The sequence below is a fragment of the Myotis daubentonii genome, chromosome 1 (assembly GCF_963259705.1).
Source record: "Myotis daubentonii chromosome 1, mMyoDau2.1, whole genome shotgun sequence".
In the NCBI taxonomy this organism is placed as follows: Eukaryota; Metazoa; Chordata; class Mammalia; order Chiroptera; family Vespertilionidae; genus Myotis; species Myotis daubentonii.
In genome coordinates this window covers 115,192,270-115,214,671 of record NC_081840.1, presented here as the reverse complement: position 1 = coordinate 115,214,671, position 22,402 = coordinate 115,192,270, and the positions used below count along the sequence as shown (strand labels likewise).

Below are 22,402 nucleotides of genomic sequence, written 5' to 3'. Positions count from 1 at the left end.
TTGTACGTTGAATGAAATAATAAAGAAAACCCAGCTCTTGACAATGTATTTCCTTTGGAAGAAACTAGCCAGGCATAGATAATGAACAATAAAAAGCTGCTGTGTAAGTGAAATACAGCCATAAATGATACAAAGTTTAGTCATGCCAAAGTGAAACATGTTCTAGTGCCAGCTTTATTTTAACTGAAGTCATACTTTTTAAAAGGACAGATACAGTAAATAATTGGAAACAGGCTTAAAATTTACTCCACGTTTAATGTAGAAGTTTCCCGTAACAATATACAATTCCATTCAATCAAAAGTTATAGACTAATTTCTGTGGAGCTATTACAATATTCCAATCTACAAAAATTGTGTTATTAAGTGGACATTTTCAAAATTACTGCTTCAAACTAAGATTCATGTTATAGTTGAAAAATGCATCTGGTCATCTAAGTTGGGGCAAATAGTTCTCTTGCTTTGCGAGCTAGCCACATTTATACTGTTCTCAGCCCAGTCTGGTTCCAGACTTTACCAAGATTATAAATGTAAAGAATAACAGCTTTTGGTGTTCTGATCTGACCTCCCCAGTTCAAAGGACTAAAGATATTAGGTAATTTCCAGGACTAAGGTAAAGCCAGAAGTTTGGATTGTAGCTGTTTTTCGAACAAATGTATCAGGCCATGGCCTTTGGGGTCAGAGATTAGGTCAACGGATATTTTCTTTCATCCTGTCCTAAAAATTTTTGTGAGAAAAACATCTATTAGGATTTTCTTCTGACCTCAAATATAAATACTATTCCACAAAATTATTAACTTAGCCACAGATACATTACCTGCTGCCACCTTAAAGTCATTACTAAATAACCTGTATTAAATATATATATATTTTTGGTGACAAATAAGAACAGTAAAATATAGAATTGAAGCAAAAATACTAAATTTCATTCAGTATATTTGTATTATAATTATTTGAATTATTAATATTGGTTAGTAAAGTTCTTTCATCTCTAAGAATCTCTATTTCAAGCATAAATACATCTTATTTAGTGATATTTCTTAACACAGTTTTGAGATTCTGACCCCCTTACAAATGCAACTCATATTTCTAGTTACATTCTTAAGAGTTGCTTTTTGCGACAGACACAACTTAGTGAATATCTTGAAACTTTTTATTAAAGTATAAACAAGCCGAAAACAAACACAGAAGTAAATATATACAGGTTATATTAAAACAAATGTTTAACTCTCAGAAATAATATACATCTCTCAGAGGAATCACAAAACTTATCTCCCTAATTAAGGAAGCTGTATAAACATGCAAAAAATATCTCCAGTTTCCCCATTAGAATCAAAATTGCAAATTTTAATTTCTTGAATATCTTCAGTTTTTAAAGAATAAACAGAAACCTATTTTAAATCCAAAATAGACTTTCTTGAATATCTTTGGTTTTAAGGTAGTAGTTTACAGAAATAGAATTTAAGTCCAAAAATTTTCTACTCTTAACCTTTAAATTCTGAAGAATTAATCCAAGTCATATAGCAAAGAATTCTGAAAACTGAATGCACAATGAGTCACATGATCTTTAATAATCTGCACACTACCATCCTGCATATTGGTTTCTTTTATGTTGTCAAAACCAGGAATATTCTGAACTGTTAATTCTTCCTCTTCAGTTATTACTGGTTCTTTTAAATTATCTTTTTCCTCACTTGAGTAAACACCTTTTTCTTCCATTTTTGACTCAGGCTGCTGAGACTTTCCAAATATTTGAGACACATCAAGAGAGTCTTGTTGCAAGTATTCAACTGAACCACAACTGTCTAATTCTAGTACTTTAACAGCTATAGATGAATCAGAAGCAGTTGTTGAGGTGGTAGGATGTTCTACTTTTTTTTTGGTTGGATGACTTTCTTCGTTGACTTTTTCTTCCTTTTCATGAAGCTGTTCAGCAGAGTTACTACATTCTTGCAACTATGTCAAGAGAAACAACAAGTTAGTAATTCTTTGAAATAAATAGAAAATTAAATTGTAGTACCATTGGGAATTTTTTTTTTTTTTTTTTTTTTTTTTTTACGCTGTGAGGGAATAACCCTTGTAGACCTGCAGACAGGCTTCTTCCTCCTCCAAGTCATCCTCCACATGCTGCCAGTCATTTACTGACAGTGCAAACCTGGCCTTAATTCTCTGATAATTGTTTCAATGACTCATCTCCCTCAGGATAAAATAATTCTGGCTCACAAACCCTTTAGTAGTCATTCTTACTAGTAAGAGCATTCTTGAATTTTCTTGAATTTCTGTGATTCTTCAAAGCCACTCTCCCCCACAATTTATAAATGCCAATTGTGCCAGTTAACTAAATCATTTCTGTATTTAATACTGATGACTAAAAATAACCAAATTTAAGATTCAACTAGAAAGAATAAACAAACTGTGTGACATGGTTATCATGGTCCCTGGACTAACTTCTCAAATGTCAGTTTTTTTCTATTCCTCATTCGACATTTATTTTGGGATTAAATTAGATAATATATATGAAAATGAATTGCAGTGTTTAGCTGCTAAACTTTAGCACATAGTGAAATTCATGCAAAAAACTCTATTCCTCTTCCCAGCCATTATGTACACTTAGCTTAAAGCTCCAACATCAAAAATTAAGTTATTCATTAGGCTTTAATCTTGTCCTAAGTCACTATTCTATAAGGCCAATCAAAATCCTTACCTTTGTATGAATTTGAATCTTACTATCAGTAACCTGAAGAACTTCAATTAACGGTGAAGTTAGGGGTATTGTCTGTTGGAATGGAGGGCTCAGGACCTCTTCAAGAAATTCATTGACATTTTCTTCATTGACAAATAACCTTTCCTAAAATAAAAAGAAAATATATTCTGCTTTCTAGGTCATACTTCACAGTGTTATATAAAAACAACTCATAAAAGTTCTCACATAGTTCAGGATTACACTTTTAAAATGTTTAATGTTATTTCTATGCTTTCTTGGCAAAAGAAAACAGTCTTGTACACAGCAAGAGTGCCCAGCCAGCATGGCTCAGTGGTTGGGCGTCCATCTATGAACCAGGAGGTCATGGTTCAATTCCTGTTCAGGGCACATGCAGCGATCCCCAGTGGGTGGTGCAGGGGGCAGCTGATTAGTGGTTCTCTGTCATCAGTGATGTATTTCTCTCTCTCTCCCTCTCCCTTCCTCTCTGAAATCAGTAAAAATACATTTTAAAAAAATAGCAAGAGTACATACACATATAGGAAAAAAACCCTAAAAAAAAAAGTTCAGTTACTCTTCTTCGTCGCTATTGAATCTAGGTATGTTTTCTCTCTTAGATAATCTAAATTAAAAATTGTATTTTCTTTTACTTTTTTCTCAATATTTTATGAGAAATACATCACCTTTTGTTTTTGTTTTTTTTGTTAATCCTCGCTCGAGGATATTTTTTCATTGATTTTTAGGGAGAGTGGGAGAGAGAGGGAAAGAGAGAGAAACATCAACGTGAGAGAAACTCATTGATTGGTTGCCTCCTGCACGGGCCCCAACCAGGGCCTGGGCCAGGGAGGAGCCTGCAACCAAGGTACGTGCCCTTGATCAGAATTGAACCCGGGATCCTTTAGTCATAAGGCCAGCACTCTGTCCACTGAGCCCAACTGGCTAGGGCTTACAACACTTCTTAATGAGTCAGCTAAGAAATACACATGACAGGATCTATTAAAATTTTGTGTGAACTGTTTGCCTTTTAGTTCTTGTTCAGGTAAGAGCTAACTGTAATATTTTATGTAAAAGAAATATATTTTACTTTTAAGCAATGAGAAAATCCAGTGTGACACCAGCATATAGCTATTTATAAGAATGAGATAGTTTACCAAACTATTAGGAAATGCAAAAATCACATTCACAAAAATCCCAAACACAAAGCAACTTCTTCATATTTATGTCAAGCGAATACAGAAATATTGTTAGGGCACTAAGAGAATAACTATATTCATAAAATAAGTTCATTGTTGCCCAAAGTAAAAGTATTTTCCTCTGCACTTTCATATAAATAAATTTAATAAGTTCATTATTTAGTCAAAATGAGGACAGAAAATATGAGACAAGTTTCAAGTTTCCTTCTATTAAACACTGTTTGAGCCGAAGCCGGTTTGGCTCAGTGGATAGAGCGTCGGCCTGCGGGCTGAGGGGTCCCAGGTTCGATTCCGGTCAGGGGCATGTACCTGGGTTGCGGGCACATCCCCAGGGGGGGATGTGTAGGAGGCGGCTGATCGATGTTTCTAACTCTCTATCTCTCTCCCTTCCTCTCTGTAAAAAATCAATAAAATATATTTAAAAATAAAAAAAAGAGAATGCTTTAAAAAAGAAAACAAAAAAAACAACAACACTGTTTGAACTTGGGAACACCTACCAAACAAGTGAACCTTGGGAACAGAAAAAATTTATTTTTGGAGTAATTTGCCTTGCTATTATTTGAAGATCCAGAATAACACTATGTTATAAAAACGCCCCCATCAAAAGCATTTCTAAATTTCCTGTCTCTGGAAAAGACTTACACATTAATTGTAAAAATATATACCAAATAGTTTAGTTTTTTAGTTTACCCAAGGAAAAATAATATGTATTTAGAATAGAAATGGTTATGATTAAAATGTAATTTGTATAAAATTGTCTTCACATTCTGATGACTGATTTTACTATAAAAGATACTGTATTCAGTGGAACTAAAGCTTTAGGAAAATTCCCAGTAAATATTTAAGGCTTATATAAATATATTTTGTACTTGTTTATGTGTAAAGTAACAATTCTGAACTTGACAGCCACAAATCAACCTTACATTATAATTATTTTCATATAATATGTGTAATGTATCTATTATCTACCCACCTACTACTCTTGTGATTTTTCCTTATTTATTAATTTTCAAGAAAGAGGAAGGGCCAGGACCGGTTTGGCTCAGTGGATAGAGCGTCGGCCTGCGGACTGAGAGGTCCTAGGTTCGATTCCGGTCAAGGGCATGTACCTGGGTTGCGGGCACATGTGCAGGAGGCAGCTGATCGATGTTTCTCTCTCATCGATGTTTCTAGCTCTCTATCTCTCTCCCTTCCTCTCTGTAAAAGATCAATAAAATATATTTTAAAAAAAAAAGAGGAAGGGAGAGTGAGAGAGAAGTATCTATGTGAGAGTGAAACATCGATCAGCTGCCTCCTGCTTGCCCCCAACCTTTCCCAACCACCTGAACCACACCAGCCAGAGCTACTCTTGTGATGTTTTAGAAATTTAATAAGAGCATGGTCCAGTGACAGTGAACTGTAAAATAAAAAACATTATGATTCTGTCAGTCTTAGGAAATGTGATTACTAATGAAGAAATTATAAATCTATTTCAGGCTTCAAAGATATGACACAGTCGCCATAATCTCATTTTTGTCTGGTTTCTTTGCTAAAATGTTATCATACTAGAAAATCAGATTAAAATATATTTTTTAGTATTTTCTCAACTGTTTGTCAACAAAGCTTTCTTCCCATATTGAGTTATTTTTACATTTATTAAGACAATTACAGGAAAACGACAGCCCTTTTCTAAATTTTCCCTTCGAATGACATAAACAGATAATCAATTTCCTATTTTATATTATCACAAAGTATTTTCCCTAGCCCTGGCTACTTACTTTACCACTTTTAGAAGCATATAATGTGTGCAATTTGGGTTGTTTCTGGGAATTAAACCCTTGAATATGTTAAAAGAGCTTTAAAATTTACATGTAACACTGATACAGACCTCAATCAAAACCTCGAATTTGTGAGTTTACAAAGTTCTTTCGAACTTCAAATTTAATTTTTTTCAGTATTTGTCCGTAGTTTATATTACACTGTTAAATGCCAGCCATTGTGCAAAATACTAGATGATTAAAACAGATGCAAAAAGAGATGTAATTTCAATGTAACATTATGCCCACCGGAGGACAACCCTACCAAGATCAGCCACTAAAATCAAGCAGCACTATATGGCCAAAAGGGCAGGGAATTTATTTAGATTGACACCTCATTCTGAATTCATTTTTCTACATAAGAAATGTGGCTAAGTGACTTTTGCTCTCTGGAAGTAAGCTGTTTATTTTCTAAAGTTGGACAGTATTACTTACCAACTTAAAATATGGCTCAACCCCTTTTAGAGTATGACTAAAGTTATAGCCCTTCTGCCCAGAAGAAAGCACCCTCAACTTTCTGCATACAATCTGAGAGGTTTATGGATTTCTGGGAATCCATTCATGGATTCCGGGGAAAAAATGCATTAAGGACAATTTTGAAGGTTTGAAACCCATCCATCAGAAGGGATGCGTGTTTCTTCAATATGCGTTTAACGTGCACTGACATCTTTCATCACGTGTATCAACTTCAAGTAATTTCGAGAGAAGTTCTAATGAAAAACACTTTGTTCAGAATGCACTGAGGGGATGGAATTTTAAAAGTAGGATAGAATATTTCAAATACTAAGACTCGAGAAAGAACTGTTACCTCCAAAGAATCGTTGTTTAAACCATAATACCACTCTCTCCAATGTCCATAGCACTCTGAAGATTTGGCCAGTTCTATTACTGCATTGTTTGAAGAAATGCTAACCACTGGTTCTTTGATACTCAATTTATTTTCTGGAGCAAACTGCAAAAAGAAGGAATAATAAACTAAGTCTTGGGTGGAGAAACACAATTTGTACCGGAGGGAGCTCACATCCCCTTGAAGACTTTGAGGTTGGATCCGAGGCACTAGGATGAGCAGAGTCAGGGATTCTTCATCCTGATGACACTGCAACGGAGGACACAGAGGTCCCCGGCTGTCTGTCCCGGGACCACCCATGGCTGGATCGGAGGGCTCCCTGCCCGAGTCTTCCCGGGCCACGCGGGTCCCGACGCTGAGACCTCCGCACACACTCCCTCCTCCTGCAGGAGGCCCCCGGTCTAGGTCCCCGGGCGAGCTCCCAGTTCCGGGAAGCGGCTTCTCCTCGATCCCGGCAGTCGCCACCGCTTGCCCGCCGAAGTCCCGTTCCGGTTCGGAGACAAGTTCCTCCCCTCCGGCATCCGGCGTGGTGATCCCGGCGTCCTCTTTCCCAGCGCCCTCTTCCCCAGCGCCACCCTCAGCCGGGCCCGTCGCTCTTTCGCGGGCGGAAGTGCAGGCCGCGCTGTCAGTTCCGGCCCCGGCGGGCTCCTCCGGCACCGCTAGGGGCTCCCGGCGCGCGGCGGACGGCGCCACGGGCAGCGTGACCACCAGCTGCCGCCGGGCCTTGTTGAACTGCGCCTTGCCGCGGCTGTCGTCCACCGGGTACGGGAGCGAGAGCCGCAGCTGGTAGTCGGGTTTCCTCGAGTCCAGACAAAGCAATTTTCCCGTCACCTCCAGCGCCGCCTGCTCGGCCGAGCGCAGCAGCGGCAGCTCGATGGTGACCACCAGCTCCTGGGGCACGGGGCTGGGGGCCGAGTCCCGGGAGCAGCGGTAATCCTGCAGGTCCACGCGGTGGCGCTGCACCACGCTGTAGCGAGGCTCCGTGGGGGTGGGCTGCGGGACCGCCTCTGGCGGGGAGGGAGGGGGCCCGGGGCCCGCAGAGTTCCGGGCGGCCGCCGGACGCCGGTAGGGGTAGGGGAAGTCGGGGAGGGAGCTCTCCGGCTCCCCCGCGGGCCGGGCCGGGCCACCCCCGGGCAGGGGCGTGCGCAGCACAGCGGCCTCCGGAGTCCCCTTGTATTTGATCTTCAGGGTTTTGGCATTTCTGTGGTCCAGCTTCACGCCGAATTGCTTCTCCACGGCCTCCAGGGCCGTGGCGTCCAGCATCTGGCGGAAGCGCTCGTGGCGCCGGCCCAGCGCGAGCGCGTCTGGGTGAAAGACCACATCGTAGACCGCGTAGCGGGAGCCGCGGCCCCCCGGGTACTCGCGGCCGGGCGCCAGGCTGTGCGGCAGGGACCACTGGCTACCGGCCGCCGCGTGGCCCGAGCCGGGCCGGCTGGTGGGCGAACCCACCAGCGCGTTGCTGCACACGTTCACGTAGCAGCGCCGCGCCCCGTCCAGGCTAGTGCGCAGCACGTGGCCGGGCTCCGGGTGCACGAACTGCACCTCCACTCCGCGCTCACGCTCCAGCGCGGTGATCTCCGCTTCGTAGCGCCGCCGGTTCTCGGGGTCCGTGAGCTCCTCGGCGTACTCGGAAAACATTCGCCGGAACTCGGGGTCCTGAAAGGCGGAGGTGAGCCGCTGGACCTCCTCTCCGCTCAGATCCAAGTCCTCCAGCGGCGAAGAGGCCGCCGCCTTGGCCATGCTGCTCCTCAGCCCCTAGCCTCAGCCGCCTGAGAGAATGGGAGTCGCAGGCCCAAGGCCAGTAAGCGGCCGAGGTCAGCAACTGTCAGAGAATTGTGCTTGGGCCGCGTGCTTATTGCCATGGTGACGCCAACCACGCGCAGGAGGAGGAGGCAAGGAATTGGAGTGGGATGGTGGAAGTGCCAGAAATAGCGTCTTAGTTGCTTCAAACTAACCAACTACTCTACAGTCTTTGTATTTTAGATTCCTGTGCCACGTCGCAGTTACTTTTGCACTAGGAAAACTATCAATAATTGTCATAATTTCCAGCATATATATCATCTACATATTTCATAACACTTAAGGGCAGAACTGATCCCCATTTCACAGAAAAGAAATAGGACCTGAGAAGTTACCTAACCAGGGTCATGCAGCTCGTGTATTCACAAGCTGGGATTCATACCTTCGTTTGTTTTTTTCACTTCACTAAACCAATATTTCAATCTTCTGAATATTTTTTTGTAACGTATTTTTTATTTCAGAGAAGAAGGGAGACGGAGAGATAGAAACATCAGTGATGAGAGGGAATCATTGATTGGCTGCCTCCTGCCTGTCCCCTATAGGGGATCGAGCCTGCAACCGGGGCATGTACCCTTGGCCTGGAATTGAGCCCAGGACCCTTCAGTCTGCAGGCCATCACTCTATCCACTGAGCCAAACTGGCTGGTAATCTTATGAATATTTTACCATACAGTTTGCTCTGTAACAACTCTCATTTGGGGCAAGAGATATGGGCAAGCTATTAATAAGTACCTAATGATCAACAAACATATAAGACTTCATTAATAAAAACCCAAGTATAAGATACCACATCACCTATCAAAATGGCAAAGTTGTTTTTGTTTTTACAATTACTGTATCCTTTGGGTCATGGTAGAACTTAGTAAAACCTTTCTAGAGCATAGTTTGGTAGCTGTATAAAAAGCTTTTAAACCCTAGCTAGTTTGGTCAGTGGATAGAGCATTGACCTGTGGACTGAAGAGTCCCAGATTCGATTCTGGTCAAGGGCACATGCCCAGGTTGCGGGCTCGATCCCCAGTGGGGAGTGTTGCAGGAGGCAGCTAATCAATGATTATATCTCATCAATATTTCTATCTCTCCCTCTTCCTTCCTCTCAGAAATTAATAAAAAATATATTTTTTTTTAAAAAAAGGTTTATACTTGATCTAGAATTCTAACTCTAAAACATGCTCTAGAGAACTCATGATTCTAAAGGTTTGGGTTTGGTACAGCCATACAATGGGATTCTTTGCAGCCACTCAAAGTAATGTTATAGAAGAGTATTGACAAGAGTAGTTACTAATTAGTAGTTGTTAAATCCAGTGATTATTTTCCTGTTTTCATTGAAACTCACCAACATTTCACACAATTGATGTCATTATCTCAGTAACAAAACACTTTCCAGACTTCTACTTTACCAGACACTTAACACTGCTTTGCAGGTGTTTACCTCTGTTCAGCTTGTAAGTGGAAATGCATCATGCGTCAAGGCTGGGTCCCCATCTCCTCCATTTACACTCTCCTTCACAAATAAATTTACACTCATAAATACCAGGCTTACAGAGCAGGTTCTAAACTCCAAATTCCTATAGCCAGTTGCCCATTTAAGGTCTCCACTTGAATGATTTAATGCTTAAATTCTTAAAGCTTGAAATGACCAAAAACACAACTCCAGACCCTTTCCGCGCTGTATCTTATGATCTCTTGACAGCATTCAAAGCGGTTGACTGTGCCCCCTTGGAACACATTTCTCTTGGTTTGCAGAATTTCATGCTCTCCCTCCCCATCTGCCAGTTCTCTAAATGTAGGAGTCACCCAAGGCTTATTCATCAACCTTCTTCTCTAATCATACTTCTTCCAAGACAATGAGAGCCCACAGCTTTAAATGCCATCTATGTTCAGATTCATTCAACAGAATTGGACACTTGTCGCACCTATTGTATAGGTAGATGAGTAACTATGGCAGTGTTCTAGGCACTAGAACAAAAAATCATGCCCCAAACATGTAAAGCAACTGGCACACTTGTATGCTGGAAGCGTCTATTGGGTCAATCACTATGGAAAATTGCTGTTAAATATAATGTATATTTTATGACTAAGAAATTCTGTTTCTAGCAAAAGACAGACTAGATTTTGTATATTCATAACAGCATTATTTGTAATAGACAAATAGTGGAAATTACCCATATTCCCATCAATAATAGAATGGATAAATAAAATGTATATATTTACAATGGACATGAGTAAACAATGTGGATGAGTATCACTAACATAATGTGAGAAACCAGATATAAAATACATACTGTATGATTCTCTTATATAATAGACAAAACTTGGCAAAATCTGTTAAAAGTCAGGCTAGTGGTTGTCTTAAAAAATATATATACACATATATATAGTAAATAGTAATTTATAAATAGTTACTGAACAAATAACCATGGCAAAATGTAGAATGTCCTACAAGTGAATTAATAGAGAGCACAGGGGTGGAAGAGGAGGCCCATATGTTTTAATGACGCTTATATCTTCTCAGCCATTCACTTCCAGGGATTGGAACACCTAAGAGATTCACTGCAGTCATCTCTAGGTGGTAGAGTTGTGGGTGGTTTTAATAATTTTGTTACTAGTTTTGAGTATGTTCCAATGTTTCAACAGCAAAATTTTTTCATTTGTGTAATAAAAGTAAAATGGTAATGATTATAATATATCATGACTATAGCTGAAGATGAGGCAGGTGAATGGAGTGAAGGGGAAAGTCTTAATGACAACGTAATCCCAGTGGTCCTTGGGGTCATAGGTATGTCATACCCAAGCATCACCACCAGTTTATTCTGTCTCCAGTCTCAAGGTCATTTTTCTGTCTCGGATATTCCATGGCAACATCTTGAGGCAAGACTTGTGATTGAAGGGAATTCCTCATGGCTCCCATACACACCCTCTTTTTCAGGAAGTTCCTTGAGAATATCCTCCAGCTAAGCAAAGCAAAGCTTTTAATATATTTTTATTGATTTCAAAGAAGGGAGAGATAGAAACATCAATGATGAGAAAGAATCACCAATCCGCTGCCTCCTGCACGCCCCACATGGGATCAAACCATTCTATTTATATATCCGTTCTATTATGCAATCCATGCATGTACCCCAACTGGAGTTGAACTGTGACCTCCTGCTTCATAGGTCAGTGCTCAACCATTGAGCCACGCCAGCAGGGCATAATTGTCCTTTTGAGGGCGAGTGGAGTGTTGTGATTGGAGAGGAGAAGTGAGCTTCTGGGGTGAGGGTAACATTCCATTTCTTAATTTTGGTAGCAAGGTTTGCAGTTTGTGAAAATTTATTAAGCTGTATTGTACACTGACAATGGGATTTTTATGTAGGTACTAGAGGCCCAGTGCACAAAATTCGTGCATGCGGGGGCGGGGGGCTCAGCCTGGCTTGCACCCTCTGGCAGTCCGGGAGCCCTCTGGGGATGTCCAACTGATAGCGGGTGGGGCGAGCGGGGGGGGGGGGGGGGGAGCAGGCCTAAGCTGGCAGTAGGACATCCTTAGCGCCACTTGCCAGCCATGACCCCGGCTTAGGGCTTCTGGAGCACACTGACCTCCAGGGGGCAGCTCCTGTGTTGAGCGTCTGCCCCCTGGTGGTCACTACACATCATAGCGACCAGTCGTCCCGCCCTTCAGTCAATTTGCGTATTAGCCTTTTATTATATAGGATATACTTCACTTTAAACGTTTTTCAATGTGCTTTTATTTAAATATATTGGCTTTTTAATTGAATTTTAGGGAGGAAGAGAGAGATATAGAAACATCGATGAGATGAGAGAGAAACATCATTGATGGGCATGCTCTCTACTGGGGATCAAGCCAGAAACCTGGTACCCTGACCAGGAATCAAATTGGTGACCTCTTGGTTCTTGGGTCGACGCTCAACCGCTGAGCCACACCGGCCAGGCTGAACGTCTCTTCCTTTCTCTCTCTCTCTCTTTCCTCTCCTCTCTCTTCTTTCCCCTCCACTTCTCCCCTCTCCTACCCTTCCCTTCTTTCATTTTCATAATTTAATTTTTTAAATCCTCAATATTTTCCTATTGATTTTCAGAGAGAGTGGAAGAGAGAGGTAAAGAGAGAAATAACAATTGAGAGAAACACATCAATTAGTTGCCTCCTGCACAAGCCTTGACCAGGACCCAGACCAGGGAGGAGCCAGCTTACAATCGAGGTAAGTGCCCTTGAATTGAACCCGGGACTGGCTGATGCTCTGTCCAGAGCCAAATCATCAAGGGCCGGGCTAAATGTTTTTCAATGTGTGATTTTTTTTAAATGATTTTTTAAATTAAATCTTTACTGTTCAAATTATTACAGTTGTTTCTCTTTTTTCCCCCCATAGCTCCCCTCGACCCGGTTCCCACCCCACCCTCTGCCCTTACTCCCCGCCCCCCGCCACTGTCCTCATCCATAGGTGAAGGATTTTTATCCAGTCTCTTCACAAGACTTTGTGCACAGTCTTGTTGTAGTTAAGCCTTGATTGTTGTAGGTATCACTGGGAGGAATTGACCTCCACCCCAATTGGCTGTGAGAATCAGCTGTGTCTATGGTGGGAGAACTTCTGTGCTGGAGACACCTTTCTAAGGCAAGACTTGCTTCAGTGGGGCTTTGGTGCTCACTGAGTCTGCCCCCTGAGTGTGTCCCTTATGGATCTGAGGAGTTGTAATCTGGATGGTCCCACTCTGACCACTGGGTACACTGGCTCTTAGATCTCTAAGGAGGTGCTAATTTAGCCTGTGCCTGAGGCTACCCAGCAGAAGCTATGGAGAGATGTGCAGATTCCTCTTCTTTGTTTGGGGTTTGGAGGTGCCTAGATGAGGCCCAGCTGTGAAGCAATGCAAGCTGCTTGGGGCCTTGGGCCTTCTTTTGGCAGTTCTGGGTCTCCCTGACCCAGCTGCAATTTGTTAGGTAATTTTCAGAATACAAAGGGCCAGGCCTTTGATATGCAAAAGCCTCTGCTCACAGTTTGGATGGGGCAGTGTCTCAGGGAATCAACAGGATGGAGCAAACAGCTATGGCTGCTCCTCAGTCCTACCCTAAGAGGCCCTGCGTCTCAGTGTCCCGGTAATCGCTGCAAGCACCTCTGAGAGAAAGCCGCCCTCGAGTTCTGACCAATGCCAAACAGTCCAGTTTCTGCGAGTCCCCAGAGACTCGCCCGGAACTGGAGTTCAGAGCAATCAAGAGCTTGTGTCTCCCTCCTGATTGAAAAAGACAACTGCATCCTCAGTTGCCAGCCCTTTCCACGTGCGCCTCCGTACCTCTGCACTTTACTTCCACACCTCCTCTGAGTCTCAGTGTGCTTTTCTCTGTCCTTCTAGTTGTAGAATTTCCACTCAGCCAGCCTTCCTGTGGTTCTGAATGCTGTCTGGTTTGTCTTTTAGTTGTATTTTTGAAGTGGTTGTGTGAGGCAGCAATTTCCGGTGTTTACCTATGCCGCCATCTTGGTTTCTCCTCAATGTGCTTTTAAAAAAATATTTGCCCACATGGATCTCATGTGGAATGAGACCAGTGACTCCCAACATTTTATCTCCAGTCCTACCTGACCACTGAGCCTACCCTCATGCCACTGCCTACTAGGTACCTCCACCTGGATGTTTGATAGGCATCTCAAATAGAAATCCTGGTTTCCCCTTCTCAAAATTGTTATTCCCCGGTCTCAGTAAATAGTACCATCAACCCAGCTGCTCAAGCTTAAAACCTAAGTGTAAGCCTTGATCCCTCTCTCCCCTGCCCTGCACTGCCATTCAGTTACCTAGTCCTATTGTTTCTTACACACCCCAAATATATCCACTTCTTTCCATTTCTGGTCTGAGCCTCCCTCATCTCTATTGCAGACTTATGCCATAGTTTCCTGACTGGTCTCTTCACCTCTTCTTTACAATCTCTTCACATAGTAGCCTTAGTAATTTTTGGAACCAGAGCTGCTGAACACCTTCTAGTAGACTCACATCCCAGTTCCTTACTTGTGTTTACAAGGCTCATCATGCTTGAGCCCCAAACTCCATACCACTGAATTGTCTCCCCTTAGGTCATTATACTTCACAGAGGCAAAACACTCACCTTTCCTGTGCAGCCTGTGCATGGGTCCTTGAGTCTAAAGAACTTCAATGTCACTTTAGTGACTTGCACCTTCAGCACCCCATCTAAAATTGCCCGCATCATTTTTATTTTCAGCCTGGTTCATATTTGGTACTTTATTTTAGGGTATGGCTCACCCATTTGAAGGTAAACATCATGAAAGCGAGGATATTGCCTTTCTGGTTTACCATTGGATTCCTTAGTATAGAATATACAGGGATGGGCAAAAGTAGGTTTATAAAGAACTCTGTGCCAAAGTATGTTTGAGTATAGAAAGTAGACTCAAGAATATGTACATAATGAAGGTCAGCAATTTGAGCACATGCAAGATTATACCTAAGTGCACTGTGCCATTGTGATATTCTTTTTAGTAAAGCTACTGTAATAATCATAACCTGCATATCTTTTCCATATGAACAACTGTAAACCTACTTTTGTCCACCCCTGTATTATCACTCAGGTATTTGATGAATGAATATAGTAAAGAAAAAGGCAAGTTTAGCTCTGGTCGGTGTTTCTCAGTGGTTATAGTATTGGCCCATGCACCGAAGGGTCACAGGTTCTATTCTCAGTCAAGGGGACGTACCTGAGTTGCAGGTTTCCATCCCCAGTCAGAATACATGGGAGAGGCAACCAATCAATGTGTCTCTCTCACATCGATGTTTCTCTCCCCTCTCCTTCCCACTCTCTCTGAAAAGCAATGGAAAAAATACCCTGGGGTGAGGATTGACAACAAGAAAAAAGGCAAATTTAGTGTGTAGAGTATGATCCCTAAAGTATGTATTTTTAAAATATATATTTCAGAGAGGAAGGGAGAAATCGAAACATCAATGATGGGAGAGAATCATTGATTGGCTGTTTCCTGCAAGCCACGCACTGGGGATCGAGCTGGAAACCCGTGCATGTGCCCTGAACAGAATTGAACCGTGACCCCCTGGTTCAGAGGTTGACACTCAGCCACTGAGCTACACCAGACGGGCATCCCTAAAATATGTTTAGAGGGCCGAAACCGGTTTGGCTCAGTGGATAGAGCGTCAGCCTGCGGACTGAAAGGTCCCAGGTTCGATTCCGGTCAAGGGCATGTACCTTGGTTGTGGGCACATCCCCAGTGGGGGGTGTGCAGGAGGCAGCTGATCGATGTCTCTCTCTCTCATTGATGCTTCTAACTCTCTATCTCTCTACCTTCCTCTCTGTAAAAAAATCAATAAAATATATTTAAAAAAATATGTTTAGAGGAAAAAATGTATGCATAGAGGAAATCTGAAAGGATCTATACCAGAATATTAACAGATTATCTCTGATGGTGGAAATGAAGGTCTGTAGAACTTTTTTCTTTATTATTATCTGTATTTCCTAATTGTTCTATTATGAACTTGTTTAATAAAATGTTTAAGGCCCAGCCCTAGCTGGTTTGGCTCAGTGGGTAGAGTGTTGGCCTGCGGACTGAAGGGTCCCGGGTTCAATTCTGGTCAAGGGCACATGCCCGGGTTGCAGGCTCGATCCCCAGTAGGGGGCATGCAGGAGGCAGCTGATCAATGATTCTCATCATGGATGTTTCTCTCTCCCTCTTCCCTCCTCTCTGAAATCAGTAAAACTATAAAACTATATATTTTTAATAAATAAAGCCCAGCCGGCATGACTCAGTGGTTGAGCATCAACCTATGAACCAGGAGGTTGCAGTTTGATTCCCTGTCAGGGTACATGCCCGGGTTTTGGGCTCAATCCACTGTGTGGGGCAGAAGCAGCTGATCAATGATACATCATTGATATGTCTCTCTCCCTCTCCCTTCCTCTCTGAAGTCAATAAAAATGGATTTTTAAAAAATACCCTACAATTTAGTTCTCAGATTTACATCTGAAATGGTTTTGAAGCATAAAGATGAATTCTAGATCTTTAAAGCATGTGGAGGATGTATTTTCTTTTTTTTAAAAAAAATGTATTTTTATTGATTTCAGAGAGGAAGGGAGAAGAAGAAAGAGAAACATCATTGATGAGAGAGAATCATTGATTGGCTGCCTCCTGCATGCCCCCTACTAGGGATCGAGTCTGCAACCTGGACATGTGCCCTTGACCCGAATTGAATCCGGAACCCTTTAGTCTTCAGGCCGATGCTCTATCCACTGAGCCAAACCAGCTAGGGCTAGAGGATGTATTTTCTGTTATAACCTTGATGTCAGTGAACATACCCAATGATTGGTTTCAGTTTATTTTGGTACCTTTGTTAACTTCAAAATACTGGAAACGTTTCATCTTAATGATATTTCCAAACATGAACACATGACAACAGACCACGCCTGTTTGGGAATGAGAATGGCCTTCAGAGTTCCTGAGCCCTCTGAAATTATATGTGAAATTATAAGTGGGGGTAGGCTCATGCTGATTTTTCTGAGGGACCTTAGTTTTCATTAGATTTTCTAAGGATCCATGCCCTCCACCTTCCCAAATTTCTTACTATGCGGCAGTCCCTTTCCCAACAGCTCTTTGGGAAAAATGGAGTTGAGAAGCTCCTATGCCCCAAACCCGTGGTCAGCAAACCGCGGCTCTCAAGCCACATGCGGCTCTTTGGCCCCTTGAGTGTGGCTCTTCCACAAAATACCACGTGCAGGCGCGCACGTACAGTGCGATTGAAGTTTGTGGCCCATGCGCAGAAGTTAGTATTTTGTGGAAGAGCCACACTCAAGGGGCCAAAGAGCCGCATGTGGCTCGCGAGCCGCAGTTTGCCGAGCCACAGTTTGCCGGCCACTGCCCCAAACAAATGATCTTTTGCCTAAAATTCATCCCTTAAGGAAAGGCTATCCTTATTAAAATACGAATGCCTTTCATGGGAGATGGACTGGGTATTAAAGCCATTATCAGTTATTAACCCCTTAGTCCAACCTACTTTATTTTATCCCCCCACAAATATTGCATGTCAACTCTATTGGGGATAGAGATCCAGAGTAGATGGTCTGACACCTAATGACAAGCAACTGGGAGCTCGTCTGTACAGTTCCAGACACTCTCTGGTTTCCCCACAGTGATCAAGTGTTGCTTTTCTCACCCATATCTGTCTTGTGTGATCTACCGGGCCCCTGCTCTGAGGCACAACATCACATGAAAATGCCTCTCATACCCAGGTTTCTGCAGTGAGATCAGCCTGCTTCAGCTGATTAAACACCAAGTGAGGGAGCACACCCCTCTGTTTGTACCTGCAGCAGGAGCCCAGGAGACCCTTTCAGAGCTGCTCCTCCACTGCCCCACCATCCAGACCTCTGCTTCCTTTTCATTTCTGGGTGATGCTGATCCCCACCTGGTTCTAGTTCCTGTCTTATCTTATTCTGATACTTACTACCTGGTTCTGGCAACTTCTCTGCTCTTAAATAATTGTTTTGCTTCATGCTTCATCTCGTTTCACATTGCTAACTCCTAAATACACCCTATCTTTTACCATTAACTGTGTTCCTGAAAAAGTCTCAAATAGCTCATCTTTATATATGGAAGCAATTATCTGCCAAATTAATGAGTTAATGAGGGGACACCTTGTACCCAGTTTACACTTAAACTTTCTACCCATCATCTTTCATATTTAGCTCTGTGGTTCTCATAACTGGACCATCAACCTTGTGTCTATTTCACTACCACTTTCAAGGCCCAAATTGTAATTTTTTCCAAGTAGTTAGTAACTTTTGAACTTATGCCTTGATTTCACTTTTTAAAAAAAAACCCTCATTCAAGGATATTTTTCCTTGACCAGGGCCCAGGCCAGGGAAGAGCCTGCAACCAAGGTACTTGCCCTTGACCAGAATCAAACACGGGACCTTTCAGTCCACAGGCTGATGCTCTTATCCACTGAGCCAAACCGGCTAGGGCTTGATTTCACTTTAACTTCAATTTTTCTAGGCTACTTGAAATTAAAGTTAAGTCTTATTTTTCTAATATCAGGCCTCTTCTGACAGTCTCCCTGACTTTTCCATCCTCAAACCACATCTCAAATTACCACTTCAGTCTTAACTACTGATTCACTTATCACATTCACATTAAATTTTCTTGAGGAATTTTCCCTTTAATGTCATTTTTGTGTTTTTTTTTATCACTATCTTTTCCCCAAAAAGTGCATTTCCAGGAAAAGTATCTTCAGGCTCTTCATAATATTTAGGTTACTCTATATTTGAAACACTCATTGTCCTCTAACTTCCTGTCATTCAGATTTATTTCTGGGCTATTGTTGTAACACCATAAACTAAAAGTAAGGGAATAGTGTTGAGTGGTTACAGCTGATATGGCAAAACATGCTGCTTCAAAGTAAACATGTCTTCTAAATGTAAAAACTGAAGGAACTGTGTTTTTAAATTTCCAGTGCCTAGAGATAATTATGCAATGAATATCACAGTAACATCCTGAAACAAAGGTTTTCAACTATCCATACTAATAAAAGGGTAATATGCTAATTAGACCAGACGTCCTTCTGGACGTCCTTCCAGACAAAGCCACAGAGCTACAAGGGCCAAGGGCCGGCAACACGGGAGAGGCTGTGGCACAGGCCTGTCCGGCACCACGGTCCCTTTTGCAGAGGCCGCGGGAGAAGGTGGTGACACAGGGGAAGGGAGGAGGGCTGAGCAAGAAGGGAGAAGGCCTGTGCCGCGCAAGAAGGCCGGCGCTGTGGCCCAGTCTGCAGAGGAGGCATGGGAGAGGCAGTGGGAGAGGGGGCTGCTCGGTCCCAGTCCCAGTGCCGCCCCTTCTGCAGAGGCAGCCACAGAGACAGCGGAGCGAGCCCGGTCCCGGCGCCACACCTCCGCAGAGGCGCTAAGAAGCGAGGGCTGAGGGCCAGCAGCTGTGGCAGCCGGTAGTGGCAGCAGCAGTGGAGTGATGGGGTGGTGCCTTCCCCTGGTCGACCTGGTCACCTCCCACAGAGGAGGACATCCCCTGAGGGCTCCTGGACTGTGAGAGGGGGCAGGCCGGGCTGAGGGACACCCCCCAGTTCATGAATTTTCATGCACTGGGTCTCTAGTCATTAGAATAAATTCTGTGACTTGAAATTTAAATAGTTTCAAAATTGTCAGACATACTCTAAGAACTCTTATGGTGATAAAAACCTAAGTTAAACTAAAATAATGATTCAATAATGTTTAAATATCTGTTTTTCTTAAAATGAACATTAGCATATAACCAGTATAGAAATAATAAAAGGTCAGTTTTTAGGTGCAAATGTATAACTAGATTACATCTTTATACATATTTTCATATTTTTCTTAAAAGATTAGAAAATATTTTTCCTATAAAACCTGTAAAGTATACCATCATGTTTATTATAACAATATCAAAATCTCATAAAATATAAATTTAAACAGCATTCTAAAGTTTACTATAATTTTATTGTAACCTAATATCAAAGTTACATGAAATATAAAATTAAGCAGAAAATTGAGTTTTGTTTCTTCGATGGTATTCAAGAATCTCAAAAACCTTGAAGTTTGCTGAAAGTAGAAAATATTCATAAAATGAAACATTTTAGAAATCTAGTTATTGTACATGTCTTAATATTTAGGTTTTGTTAATTAAATTAAAAAACATTCATATTGTTCCAAATTGAAAAGGTGCTGGAAAAATATGTCAGTCTCTCACACTATTTCTGCTCCCAGAAGCAATTATATAGCCTTATACAATATATCCTTATAAATATCATCTAATCATATATATGCATGGGGGGGTATGTGCTATAAAAACACATATAAGTGGTAGAATACTATGAACAGTATACTTTTTTCAATTAGTAATAAATATATTTATAATTTTTTAAACTAATCCCTTAAATGCTTTAAAATCTAAGTTAGGAAACTTCTAAATAAGCATATACATTTAAATGGATATATATTTAAATGTTTGTTTTGCTAGTCTAGAAACTACATAAGAAAACAGTTGTACCTTTTTTTATGCATATGCCCAAGTATAATCTGTAGGAAAAATTCCTAGAAATGGAATTGCTGGTATATGCAGGTTAGGTCTTAAGAAATCTTGTCAGATTGCCCTCCATAAAAGTTTTTACCATTTTTTATTCTGATCAAGTGTGAGAGTATTCACATCACCAATACTGTGTTTTAAAGTAAAACAACTATATTTGATAGTGCTCATTGAAACAGTTAAGCTTATCTACTTTCACTACATTTTGATGCTAACTCTACAATATGATTTCACAAATATTCTAACAAAAGATTTATTCTGAGGAGAAGCTAAATAGCAGGAAGACCAAATTATTCCACTATATCTTGAAAATTTTTTCATTCTCTCAAAAGTAAACATGCGTCTATTTGTTTGATCCAGCACTAAAAGATTCCTCAAATTATTTATACTAATTACAGTTTAGATATTATGCCAAGGTTTTCAGCATCTGAGTCCACAGAAGATAAAGGAACCAACTATTTTATCTCAACAAAATGCAAGTCAAGTACTACTATGCTAGAAATTTTAAAGAGGGATAGGCACGTAAGTGACTTATACTACACTGTTAAGAACTACCACAGAAATTTGTACGAAGAGCTTAGAACACAAAACAATTCTACATGGCAATCGGGGAACATTACAAGAAACATAACTGAAGTTTCTTGTGCTATCATAATAAATCAGTTAATCTCCCATTGTGGGTTATTTGCTTTCATCCCAACTCATTAAAACACAGTAAATGGTTTGTAGATAGATGTAATCTATAATAATAAAAGCGTAATATGCTAATTTGACTGGATAACCTTCCGGACGAAGCCTTAAATGCAAGAGCCAAGCCCTTGCACAAATTTTGTGCATCAGGCCTCTAGTAAAAAGATAAAAGAAAATGAGGAAACTCGGGTAAGGCGGAAATACAGGTCAGAAAAGATGAAGCCAGGGCTACACCCAACTTTTACTTGGGACAGACAGATTCTCTTGTTCTAAGACCTGTTTATTTTTTTTTTAATATTTTATTGATTTTTTTATAGAGAAGAAGGGAGAAGGATAGAGTTAGAAACATCGATGAGAGAGATTGATCAGCTGCCTCCTGCACGCCCCCCACTGGGGATGTGCCCACAACCAAAGTACATGCCCTCGACCAGAATCGAACCCGGGACCCTTCAGTCCGCAGGCAGACGCTCTATCCACTGAGCCAAACCGGTCCGGCGTTCTAAGACCTGTTTAAAGTTCCCAGGACTAGTTCTCATAGGAGGATAAGTTTTATACCAAATCTCAATTCAGTAAAAGTCAATAGGAAAGTGGACAAAATATGCACCAGGGAGACAACCCTCAGAGGTGACTTAATCCTGAGGTCACAAAATCAGATGCCCTCGGGGACATCCAAGTGTTGACAACAGAGAGTGGTGAGACTTCAGAAGATTGGTTCCCTTACCTAAAAGCAACCTTATCAATTCTTTAAAAAAAAATGTGTTTTTTTTGCCGAAACCGGTTTGGCTCAGTGGACAGAGCGACGGCCTGCGGACTGAGAGGTCCCAGGTTCGATTCCGGTCAAGGGCATGTACCTGGGTTGCGGGCACATCCCCAGTGGGAGATGTGCGGGAGGCGGCTGATCGATGTTTCTCTCTCATCGATGTTTCTAACTCTCTATCTCTCTCCCTTTCTCTCTGTAAAAAATCAATAAAATATATTTAAAAAAATGTTTTTTTAATTCCTCAATATTTTTCTATTGGCTTTCAGAGAGAGTGGCAGAGAGAGGAGAGGAAAGACAGAAATACTGATGTAAGAGAAACATATCAATTAGTTGCCTCCTGCACATGCTCCAACCAGGGCTCAGGCTAGGGAGAAGCCTGCAAGTGAGGTATGTGCCCTTGACCAGAATCGAACCCAGAACCCTTTGGTTCGCAGGCAACACTCTATCCACTGAACCAAACCAGCTAGGATTCAATGTGGGCTAGGTAAAGTCTAACACATGTCAGGCTTATGGATTAAAAACCTTTATTCAAGTATCAGGAGAGAACCAAGATGGTGGCATAGGTTAACGCCGGAGATTGCTGCCTT

At 41.7% G+C, this 22,402-nt stretch overlaps 2 protein-coding genes across 9 annotated transcripts in view; both read right to left on the bottom strand.

Annotated features, from left to right (window-relative positions):
- Window positions 1-155: 155 nt before the first annotated feature.
- Window positions 156-8,713, bottom strand: DNAAF2 (dynein axonemal assembly factor 2). The gene is made up of 3 exons (XM_059658825.1): window positions 6,496-8,713; window positions 2,702-2,845; window positions 156-1,953 (listed from the first exon to the last, which is right to left on the bottom strand). The coding sequence occupies exons 1-3, from the start codon at window positions 8,272-8,274 to the stop codon at window positions 1,504-1,506; spliced, it is 2,373 nt and encodes a 790-aa protein (XP_059514808.1). The 5' UTR covers window positions 8,275-8,713; the 3' UTR covers window positions 156-1,503.
- A 2,073-nt stretch (window positions 8,714-10,786) lies between these two features.
- The window catches only part of POLE2 (DNA polymerase epsilon 2, accessory subunit), a 48,081-nt gene continuing 36,465 nt past the window's right edge, over window positions 10,787-22,402 (bottom strand). For 3 of the 8 annotated variants that reach the window (XM_059658832.1, XM_059658835.1, XM_059658834.1), the window contains one exon: window positions 10,789-11,284. In XM_059658832.1, the coding sequence (XP_059514815.1) occupies window positions 11,128-11,284 (157 nt within the window). In that variant the 3' untranslated portion in view covers window positions 10,789-11,127. Of the gene's footprint in view, window positions 11,285-19,692; window positions 19,882-22,402 lie in introns of those variants that run through there. The other 5 variants (XM_059658831.1, XM_059658827.1, XM_059658829.1 and 2 more) reach the window with 4 other exon arrangements.